Below are 12,183 nucleotides of genomic sequence, written 5' to 3' on the forward strand. Positions count from 1 at the left end.
CACACACACACACACACACACACACACGACAGTCACAGAAAACACACACACACACACACACACACACACACACACACACAACAAGACAGTCACAGAACACACACACAACAGGACAGTCACAGAGCACACACACAATACGACAGTCACAGAACACACACAACAGGACAGTCACAGAACACACACACACACACACACCAAGACAGTCACAGAACACACACACAATACGACAGTCACAGAACACACACAACAGGACAGTCACAGAACACACAACAGGACAGTCACAGAACACACACACACACACACACACACACACACACACACACACACACACACACACACACACACACACACACACACACACACACACACAAGAGGACAGTCACAGAACACACACACACAACAGGACAGTCACAGAACACACACAACAGGACAGTCACAGAACACACACACACACACACACACACACACACACACACACACAACATGACAGTCACAGAACACACACACACAACACGACAGTCACAGAACACACACACAACACGACAGTCACAGAACACACACACACACACACACACACAGAACAGGCCAGTCACAGAACACACACACACACACACACACACACACACACACATACACACACAGAACAGTCACAGAACAGTCACAGAACACACAGAACACACACACACAAACACAGAACAGGCCAGTCACAGAACACACACACACAGAACAGTCACAGAACACACCCCTCCCTTCACGTCTCTACTGCCCATGCTGCTTCCTTCTCCTCTGCTTGGCACACCCACAGGCTCCCTCCACCCCCAGCTGACTGGCTGCTGCTGGGTAATGCAGCCATTCAGGAGAGAGGAAACTGCCCGGCTCTCTCCTTGATGATCTGGGAGATCGGGGGAAGATTGCAGCAAACATTTGATGCTCTCAGGGATCCCCAGGGTGCTGCGGAATCCCGGCTGGGAAACACTGCTCTATACACTGATAATAAACCTGCTATGTAGTATAATGATGGTGAGTATGTATACACTGCATCATAATGAACATGCTGCACTGTATAATGATGTTGAGTATCTCTATACACTGATAATGAACACGCTGTGCTGTATAATGATGATGGGTATCTTTATACATTGGTAATTAACATGTTGCGCTGTATAATTAGGTTGAGTATCTCTATACACTGAAAATTAACACTGCGGTATAATGACACTGAGCATCTATACACTGATAATGAACATGCTGTTCTGTATAATAATACTGAGTATCTATACACTGATAATGAATATGCTGTTCTGTATAATAATACTGAGTATCTATACACTGATAATGAACATGCTGTTCTGTATAATAATACTGAGCATCTATAAACTGATAATGAACACCCTGCGCTGTATAATGACAATGAGTATCTATACACTGATAATGAACATGCTGTTCTGTATAATAATACTGAGTATCTATACACTGATAATGAACACCCTGCGCTGTATGATGATGCAGAGTATCTATACACTAATAATGAACACCCTGCGCTGTATAATGATGCAGAGTATCTATTCCGCATTTACTCCACTGTAATTTCCACTACAAGCTTTTTCCATTCATAAATCATAAGGACACACTCCCTACCATTGATTGGCTGGCTCGAGCACAGCCCACTCTCTGCTGATGTTTGATTGGTCTGCTGGTGACCAATGGGAGGGGTTTAAGGTATACACTCTATTTAAAGGATGGGTTCTGATTATAACATATGTCAGTGTGTATATAGCACATACCAGAAGGGTCAGCAGTATTACACAGGATTATTATACAGCATGGACAGGAGAGGTCAGTCACCTTCATTACTTCACTATATCCTTGATTATTATACAATGTATTACTCGTATCATAATGATCAATAATATTATTCTTTAATATCAATAATATTATACTTTGTTATTATCAATAATATTATAATTTATTATCATGAATATAACATAACTTATTATTACCATCATTGTTAATAATATTATTCTGTATTTTCATCATTAATAAGTTATTCTTTTTAACATTATTAAGAATAGTATTATACTTTATTATCATTACTATTATGTGTTATTCATTTTTACTATTATTATCAATAATATAATTATCATCAATATTACACACGTTATTATTACCATCATTACCAATAATCTTATCCCTTATCATCATTAATCGTTTGTTGTTATTGTTACAATTATGGTCATTATTATTATACTTTATTATCATCATTCTTACTATTACACAAGTTATTATTACCATGATCTTCTATATTTATAATCATTACACAAAGCATCATTATTATTAACATTATACTTTATGATTAATATTACACAATTATTATTACCACCATGATCATTATTATACAAGTTATTTATTATTATCATCACATTAATATCATTAGTCGCATCATCTTTATGACACAACCATTAGTATTATATTGTATAACTTTGATCATCATCATTATTATTACACACACTGTTATTACCATAATTAATAATATACATAATATATTAATGTTACTACAGCAGAATCACATTATTGAACATCAGTGAAGTGTTGATAAAAACAGGGGAGAAAGTGTTTAAAAGGAGACTGGGACAGGTTATTCTGCATTTACTACAGTTTGATTGTGGATACTATATTCTACAGTGTCTCATCACAGATCTTTTGGAGACATTTCTATCCTGTTAGCAATTTTGCGCCTTAGTACCATCTACTTTCTGGTGGGAATGTTTGCAGTTTCCATTATAATACATTGTATGCAAGATCGTTCCCCTTTTTTGGTGACTGTATATGTATGTATGTATATATATAGCGGACTTACTGTCTTTGACATTCATTTCCATTATATGTCATTGCTGACCTTTATATTTACCTTATTACCATTTGCCTTAAAGGTCACTATTTGTATCCAGTCATAATTTACGATTCTGTATTCATATTATGTTATTCCACAGATGGGGACTTAAGCTGAGTCTTGATATCTTGCACTATGAGTCCAGTATTCCCCCGTTCCTTTCAGGAATTGTTTAGGAGTTCCCTCCTTTTAAACACTTTCTCCCGTTTTTATTGTTCTATCAATACATGTTTCACTATCATTGCTCTGGTAAACCTGTGAGCTTCCTTTGGGAATCTTTTTTGTTGTCTTTATATTGCTCTTATCCCTGTAGCACCGCCAGTAAGCATATTTCATGCTCATATCTAGCTTGTGGGTACCGTTTATTTAGGCATGGATGCGGTATTTTCTGTGTGTGTATATATATATATATAAATCACAACAGGGGTACAATAAATGTTACTCCTAAACAATAAGAGGTGTTATTCAACACAACAAAAGTCCCAGTATATGACAAAAGATGTAGGGCAGATGGCCCAGGTGAATCTTGGAGTCTAAGCTGTTTCTGTGGAGTAAACCAATTTCCAAACAGATCTAAAAGACAAAAAGCAGAAGCTCATGCCTCATAGAGTATTATCCAGAAGTGCATGCCTCAGAGTATTATCCAGAAGCGCATGCCCCATAGAGTATTATCCAGAAGCGCATGCCCCATGGAGTATTATCCAGAAGCGCATGCCCCATAGAGTATTATCCAGAAGCGCATGCCCCATAGAGTATTATCCAGAAGCGCATGCCCCATAGAGTATTATCCAGAAGCGCATGCCCCATAAAGTATTATCCAGAAGCGCATGCCTCAGAGTATTATCCAGAAGTGCATGCCCCATAGAGTTTTATCCAGAAGCGCATGCCCCAGAGTATTATCCAGAAGCGCATGCCCCACAGAGTATTATCCAGAAGTGCATGCCCCACAGAGTACTATCCAGAAGCGCATGCCCCATAGAGTATTATCCAGAAGCGCATGCCCCATAGAGTATTATCCAGAAGTGCATGCCCCATAGAGTATTATCCAGAAGTGCATGCCCCACAGAGTATTATCCAGAAGTGCATGCCCCATAGAGTACTATCCAGAAGCGCATGCCCCATAGAGTATTATCCAGAAGCGCATGCCCCATAGAGTATTATCCAGAAGCGCATGCCCCATAGAGTATTATCCAGAAGTCCATGCCTCATAGAGTATTATCCAGAAGCGCATGCCCCATAGAGTATTATCAAGAAGCGCATGCCCCATAGAATATTATCCAGAAGCGCATGCCCCATAGAGTATTATCCAGAAGCGCATGCCCCATAAAGTATTATCCAGAAGCGCATGCCTCAGAGTATTATCCAGAAGCGCATGCCCCATAGAGTTTTATCCAGAAGCGCATGCCCCAGAGTATTATCCAGAAGCGCATGCCCCACAGAGTATTATCCAGAAGTGCATGCCCCATAGAGTATTATCCAGAAGCGCATGCCCCATAGAGTATTATCCAGAAGTGCATGCCCCATAGAGTATTATCCAGAAGTGCATGCCCCACAGAGTATTATCCAGAAGTGCATGCCCCATAGAGTACTATCCAGAAGCGCATGCCCCATAGAGTATTATCCAGAAGTGCATGCCCCATAGAGTATTATCCAGAAGTGCATGCCCCATAGAGTATTATCCAGAAGTGCATGCCCCATAGAGTATTATCCAGAAGTGCCTGCCCCATAGAGTATTATCGTTGTAATACATGTACTAGGTGGGAGTAACCTTAAAAATGCCACTCACAAACATTCGTGGTAAAATCGCAGTGTGGAAAGACCTGATAAAAGGTGGGACTCTGCTCAAAGTGGTAAAATAATAAGTGCAGATTAGCGCTAGTGTAGACAATATTATACAGTGATATAAACAGTGGAACAAAACCTGTGATACAGTTTGTGATGAAGGTAGTCCTTAAGCTGCCTGAGAGGTTGATCCGGTATCTTCCAACCAGATGAAAAGATTCGTGTAGAATGGCCTCCTATGGCGCTGAGGATGAAGAATGGAATAGAGTCTTGTGCAGTGGTTTCTTCTTATATAGAATACCTCAGAGAAGGGAACAAGAAATAAACAGAAAACACCACAATAGTGTATTACCCTTGAGACAACAATTGCCGTGGTGGACAAGATACAAAGAGCATTTATTGGTTAAAACAATTGTAACCTCAATTGATATAAAACATGTAATGAATTAATAAACAGAAGACTTTGTCTCAAGGGTAATACACTATTGTGGTGTTTTCTGTTTATTTCTTGTTCCCTTCTCTGAGGTATTCTATATAAGAAGAAACCACTGCACAAGACTCTATTCCATTCTTCATCCTCAGCGCCATAGGAGGCCATTCTACATGGGACTCTGCTCAGCTGTAATCAGAGAGCCACGCCGGAGACAAGATGGATCACCTCGCGCCGCAGCCTCAGGACGACCTCCATCGGGCTCAGTTTAGATGTAGAGAGAATGTTCCATGGGCGCAGAGGGGCTCCGGCGCCGCCGCAGGGAAAATCCTTACCCGGCATTCAGTAGCAGGTCTAGAAACCGGCAAACAGCTGAGAGAGAAGTCCCAAGTTTCGCCCACGATCGGGGGACGGGGCTAAGCACGGTGCGTCTGGATGATGTAACTGCTGGAACCTCCAATAGCAAAGGCCCTACGCGTTTCGTCGCATATTAAGCGACTTCCTCAGGGGTATATGGCCTCTGTTCCCTATCTTCGGGAACTCTATAGGACATAGGCTTCCTTGTGCATAAGAGCACAGTGTTTCTTGGGGTCGTCTGCCATGGGCGCTATCTTAGTGGGGTACTTTCCCGGACTGTAACACAATAACCAGGGACAGGTCAAATATAATTCTTACCTATACACATAAACTTATATACATATCTACAGTGAGGCTCCTCCACTCCTGACTCCCAGGTGTCCAGTATTGAACCATACTGTCCTGGACACTCTGTCCAGTAAAACATTAGAGGTAATACTGGACATGTATGTGTATACCGGTATTACCTCCCTGGACATAGTGACCTCATCGGTTTGGGGGGCCGAGGGATTTCCCCGAGCAGGGAGAGAGCAGGGCTGTTGCTAGGAGGCTGGGCAGCTTCCTACATCCTGATTGGCTGCTGCTAGGTAATGCAGCCAAACAGGAGAAGGTGACAGGAGCCTAGGGGTGGGGCCAAGGAAAGGAGGAAACAGCATGGAGCAGAGAGAGGTGAGAGGGGTGTTTGCGAGTGTATCTCTCGAGCGTCTCACACCTTTCACCATTGTGTCCAGTAATATTGGAGAAGCCACCTGGCAACCCTACTCCCAGGAACCGGACTTCCAGAACATTCTCCCAAGCATATATAACCCATCGGTCACGTTCTCTTACTAGGCAGAAAGTGGGCATGACCTGGCTTTTGCCAAGTTACCCAGGAACAGCCGTATGGCTGTTAACCCCTCACACAAACTATTTTGCTACACTTACCTATAATGTGCTGCTTCTTTCTTTGCTCTGATCCCTGGGTCTGGGTAAGGTACAACTTTATTTATTTGCTATAATGCGTGCACATGCCAATATATGGCTATGCCTGCTATAGGTGTGCCCACTGCTCTGTTGTGTATATCTATGGATATATGCGTGTGTTATTATATTGCTGTGCATGTATAATGTCTCTCTCCTTCTCCCTGTCAGGCCTCTCCTTGATCTCCCTAAAACTCTCTCTTTCTCTATCTCTCCCCACCTTCCTTCCCCCCTTTCTTAATCTCTCTCATTCCATTTCTCTTTTACTCCCTCTCCTTGTCTCTCTTTCTCACCCCATTTCTCTCTCTCCCTCTCTTACTCCCCCCCCCTCTCTGCCCCCCTCCTCTGCCCTGCATTCTATAGGATTTCCTGCCACCTGCAGTATGTATAAGTGTGGTTTTGCATTGTCTTCTCTTCACGTCCGGACTTTAACATCAACAATATCGTTACCCTACAGCTGCAGTGCCACTCATTCCTATCAGTGGCCCTTGAAAGACAGTCCTATTGAATATTGGCTGGTACTATGCTATCTTGGCTAGTGCCATGTTACAGTATATAGGCTAGTGCTACGTCATATAGGTTAGTGCTACATCATATAGGTTAGTGCTACGTCATATAGGTTAGTGCCACGTCATATAGGGTAGGGTTACGTCATATAGCTTAGTGCTACGTTATATTGGCTAGTGTCATGTTGTAATGGGCACCATCATGCTATAGTGGCTAGTGTTATATTATATTGTCCAGTATCATGTTACTGTACGTCGGCAAGTGCCTTAATATATTGGCTAGTGCCATGTAATGTAGGCTGCTGTCATTTTATTATGGCTAGTGTAATGTTATAAAGGCTAGTGCCATGTTATACAAGCCAGCATCATGCTATAGTGGCTAGTGTTATTTTATATTGTCTGCTGCTACGTTATATAGGCTAGTGTCCTGTTCTATGGGGCAGCATCATGCTTATACTGGCTAATACAATGTCATATTGGCCACTGTCACCCTGCGTTTCTGCAGTATACTGGCCCCTGCCAACCCGTATCCCCCTCACTCTTCTCTCCTCCCTGACCATTAGTGCCTCTGGGTGAGGACCTCGCTCACACTCTGCGGGAGTTTGATGATGCTCTGCAGGACTTCGAGAGGGGACCCTGTGACTATGGGGAGCGACTGGAGCAGCTGAAGAGGCGGCAACCAGGGTCATGTGACAGCGGCATCAGCGACTTAGAGAGTAAGGCAACGAGGCATTCAGGAGGAGGGTTACCATGGGTCTAAAATTGTAAGGATTTAAGGAGGCGGGTTATCATGTCTACTAGCAATGAGGTCCTCAGGAGGAGAGTTAACACGAGTCATAGCAGTGATGCACTCAGGTTACCATGAGACTTATTGCAATGAGGAGGGCTAGGTGCATTCTCTCCGTGGTCCTGGGGCTTATAATCCATTTCTTTTCTCCATTAGGTGGAAGCTCCTCTCAGGGAAGCAGCCTGAGCACCAGCGAGGAGAACCTCAACCATTCAACCACCACCCCAAGCCACCGCCCCAAGGGTGAGTAAGAATCAAACACGTCACTGTCATTAGGTCACTTTGCGCCTTCAAGGGACTGAACCTTTAACCCATTAAACACCTCACTGTCATAAGGTCACTTTGCTTCTACGTGGAACTGACCCTTTAACCCATTAAACACGTCCCTGCCAGTAGGTCACTGTAATCCAGCATGGGACTAACCCTTTCAATTAATTTTTCCTATATTTCTGTAGCAAAACTTGGTGACACGCGAGAGTTGGAGAATTTAATCGCTGACCTGGATAAGGTGCTGGAGGGTGAGTGACCTTCCTTTAAGACCCATGTTATCCCTTCATATCATTAGGGTTGCCAGGCGGCTTCTCCAAAAATACTGGACACAATGGTGAAAAGTGAAATGCGCTTGAGACCCCCCGCACACACACACACACACCCTCACCTCTCTCCGTTACCTGCTGTTTCCTCCTCTCCATGGCCCTGCCCCGAGGCTCATGGCACCTCCTTCTGATTGGCTGCATTACCCAGCAGCAGCCAATCAGAATAGAGGAAGCTGCCCAGCCCCCTAGCAACCGCCGTGCTCTCTCCCTGCTCGGAAAAATCTGGCACCTCAAGCCTTTCAGGTCACTATATCCAGAGAGGTAATACTGGTACACACATACATGTCCAGTATTACCCCTAACTTTTTACTGGACAGAGTGCCCAAATACAGGACAGCCCAGTTCAATAACAGACACCTGTCAACCCCACAGTACATATTATACATTAAAAATAATCTGGCATAAACACATGTTTATTTATTTAACCATTTGTAAAATGTTTTACAAACTATTTTGATTTTAACTCCTCCAAATATATTCCTCCTATAAGAAATCCCATCACCGTCCCTTTTTTACCCTAATCCCAAACTAGAGAGTCCCCCTACATTAGATATGAACCTGTGTTACCCTGTCCCTTATAGCTAGTGGTTATATGGGAATTAGATTGTAAGCTCCTCGGAGCAGGGACTCCTCTTCCTTAATGTTACTTTTATGTCTGAAGCACTTATTCCCATGATCTGTTATTTATATTATCTGTTATTTATTTGATTACCCCATGTATTACTACTGTGAAGCGCTATGTACATTAATGGTGCTATATAAATAAAGACATCCAATACAAATAGTGTTATTCCCCTAACAGCTTGACATAGGATTTTCCCTTGTAGGGCCAATGTGATACAGAGAATAATCTTCCTTCCCTTTTATTCTCCTGTAGATCTGTGAAAAGAGAAGTCGTAATTACTGAACGAAAGCAACACATCCTGTTTATTCTCTGACCTAACATAAGTTCCTGTTATGCTTCCTACACACCGCACTGTATAATGATGCTGAGTCTCTAAGGCTAATAATAAACACGCTATATAATGATCCCGGATAATTCTAGAGATATACTTGCAGCCTCTGGAAGTTGGAATAAATCTGTATTTTTATTGTATATATTGTATCATAATAATGCATATAACATTTTATACAGATATATATATATCTCTATCTACTAAAAAAATAAAGCTTATGCTTCATAGCTAAATTGTGTCTGCATTTGTCCTGAATCATGTGTGTGCGTATATATATATATATATATATATATATATATATATATATATATATAATCTATATCTATATATCTATCAAGAGAAATTAGCCATGTGTAGTGCCAATGTGGCTGCAGCAAAGCCATCAGAGATTTATTCAAAGTTCTACCGCCTGCGATTTTATCGCAATCTGAGCTGCACAGGGGGACCAGCCTCTCCCTGCACAGAGAGACCTGCCTCTCCCTGCACAGAGACCTGCCTCTCCCTGCACAGAGACCTGCCCCTCCCTGCACAGAGAGACCTGCCTCTCCCTGCACAGAGACCTGCCTCTCCCTGCACAGAGACCTGCCTCTCCCTGCACAGAGACCTGCCTCTCCCTGCACAGAGACCCGCCTCTCCCGGCACAGAGAGACCCGCCTCTCCCTGCACAGGGGGACCCGCCCCTCCCGGCACAGATAGACCCGCCTCTCCCTGCACAGAGACCTGCCTCTCCCTGCACAGAGAGACCCGCCTCTCCCGGCACAGAGAGACCCGCCTCTCCCTGCACAGAGACCTGCCTCTCCCTGCACAGAGAGACCCGCCTCTCCCTGCACAGCTCTCGCAGGCGATCTCCCTGCACAGAGAGACCAGCCTCTCCCTGCACAGAGACCCGCCTCTCCCTGCACAGAGACCTGCCTCTCCCTGCACAGAGAGACCCGCCTCTCCCTGTACAGCTCTCGCAGGCGATCTCCATCCACAGAGACCCGCCTCTCCCTGCACAGCGACCCGCCTCTCCCTGCACAGAGACCCGCCTCTCCCTGCACAGCGACCCGCCTCTCCCTGCACAGCGACCCGCCTCTCCCTGCACAGCGACCCGCCTCTCCCTGCACAGCGACCCGCCTCTCCCTGCACAGCGACCCGCCTCACCCTGCACAGCGACCCGCCTCACCCTGCACAGCGACCCGCCTCTCCCTGCACAGCGACCCGCCTCTCCCTGCACAGCGACCCGCCTCTCCCTGCACAGCGACCCGCCTCTCCCTGCACAGCGACCCGCCTCTCCCTGCACAGCGACCCGCCTCTCCCTGCACAGCGACCCGCCTCTCCCTGCACAGCGACCCGCCTCACCCTGCACAGCGACCCGCCTCACCCTGCACAGAGACCCGCCTCTCCCTGCACAGAGACCCGCCTCTCCCTGCACAGCGACCCGCCTCTCCCTGCACAGCGACCCGCCTCTCCCTGCACAGCGACCCGCCTCTCCCTGCACAGCGACCCGCCTCACCCTGCACAGCGACCCGCCTCTCCCTGCACAGCGACCCGCCTCTCCCTGCACAGCGACCCGCCTCTCCCTGCACAGCTCTCGCAGGCGATCTCCCTGCACAGAGAGAGCCGCCTCTCCCTGCACAGAGACCCGCCTCTCCCTACACAGCTCTCGCAGGCGATCTCCCTGCACAGAGACCCGCCTCTCCCTGCACAGCTCTCGCAGGCGATCTCCATCCACAGAGACCCGCCTCTCCCTGCACAGCGACCCGCCTCTCCCTGCACAGAGACCCGCCTCTCCCTGCACAGAGACCCGCCTCTCCCTGCACAGCGACCCGCCTCTCCCTGCACAGCGACCCGCCTCTCCCTGCACAGAGACCCGCCTCTCCCTGCACAGCGACCCGCCTCTCCCTGCACAGCGACCCGCCTCTCCCTGCACAGCGACCCGCCTCTCCCTGCACAGCGACCCGCCTCTCCCTGCACAGCGACCCGCCTCACCCTGCACAGCGACCCGCCTCTCCCTGCACAGCTCTCGCAGGCGATCTCCCTGCACAGAGAGAGCCGCCTCTCCCTGCACAGAGACCCGCCTCTCCCTGCACAGCTCTCGCAGGCGATCTCCCTGCACAGAGACCCGCCTCTCCCTGCACAGCTCTCGCAGGCGATCTCCCTGCACAGAGATGCGCCTCTCCCTGCACAGCTCTCGCAGGCGATCTCCCTGCACAGAGAAAGCCGCCTCTCCCTGCACAGAGAGACCCGCCTCACCCTGCACAGCGACCCGCCTCTCCCTGCACAGAGAGAGCCGCCTCTCCCTGCACAGAGACCCGCCTCACCCTGCACAGCGACCCGCCTCTCCCTGCACAGCTCTCGCAGGCAATCTCCCTGCACAGAGAGCCGCCTCTACCTGCACAGAGAGACCCGCCTCACCCTGCACAGCGACCCGCCTCTCCCTGCACAGCTCTCGCAGGCGATCTCCCTGCACAGAGAGAGCCACCTCTCCCTGCACAGAGACCCGCCTCTCCCTGCACAGGGACCCGCCTTTCCCTGCACAGCGACCCGCCTCACCCTGCACAGCTCTCGCAGGTGATCTCCCTGCACAGAGAGACCCGCCTCTCCCTGCACAGCTCTCGCAGGCGATTGCAGTGTTTTTATTTACATTTGAATAAATCAGACAACTCGCTGAAGCAGGTAAGAATGGGGCCTCCATATGAATCTCAGCAAGACCAAAGTGATGGTCAACAAATGTGTCATGAAGCAGAAGAAGTTACAAACGACAGTATGTCTACTTTGGCCGGCAGGTATCAATGGGTGGGGACCTTTCGATTGAAATCAATAGGAGAATGAAGATGGGTTTGAGCACATTTGGAAGAAACAAGACAATTTTTCAGGGGAACCTTCCATGGCGCCTCAAAAGGAAAGTTTTTGACCAGTGTATTCTGCCGCGTATGG

The 12,183-nt window shown here is 46.8% G+C and overlaps 1 protein-coding gene across 1 annotated transcript; it reads left to right on the forward strand.

Annotated features, from left to right (window-relative positions):
* The first annotated feature begins 1,733 nt into the window (after nucleotides 1-1,733).
* LOC142467689 (regulator of cell cycle RGCC-like) lies at nucleotides 1,734-9,497 on the forward strand. Its single transcript, XM_075573619.1, has 5 exons — nucleotides 1,734-1,836; nucleotides 7,489-7,641; nucleotides 7,869-7,955; nucleotides 8,168-8,230; nucleotides 9,186-9,497. Exons 1-5 carry the CDS (start codon nucleotides 1,740-1,742, stop codon nucleotides 9,191-9,193), a joined length of 408 nt encoding a protein of 135 aa, XP_075429734.1. The 5' UTR covers nucleotides 1,734-1,739; the 3' UTR covers nucleotides 9,194-9,497.
* Nucleotides 9,498-12,183: the final 2,686 nt, after the last annotated feature.

This window comes from Ascaphus truei, chromosome 16 (assembly GCF_040206685.1).
Source record: "Ascaphus truei isolate aAscTru1 chromosome 16, aAscTru1.hap1, whole genome shotgun sequence".
In the NCBI taxonomy this organism is placed as follows: Eukaryota; Metazoa; Chordata; class Amphibia; order Anura; family Ascaphidae; genus Ascaphus; species Ascaphus truei.

What these genes read in the sequence shown, in the direction of transcription:
- LOC142467689 (XM_075573619.1), top strand. Translation starts at nt 1,740, where the DNA reads ATGGGTTCTGATTATAACATATGTCAGTGTGTATATAGCACATACCAG. An exon ending in ATACAGCATGGACAGGAGAG is followed by an intron (nt 1,837 to 7,488) that starts GTCAGTCACCTT and finishes CCTGACCATTAG; the next exon opens with TGCCTCTGGGTGAGGACCTC. An exon ending in CCCAAGCCACCGCCCCAAGG is followed by an intron (nt 7,956 to 8,167) that starts GTGAGTAAGAAT and finishes ATATTTCTGTAG; the next exon opens with CAAAACTTGGTGACACGCGA.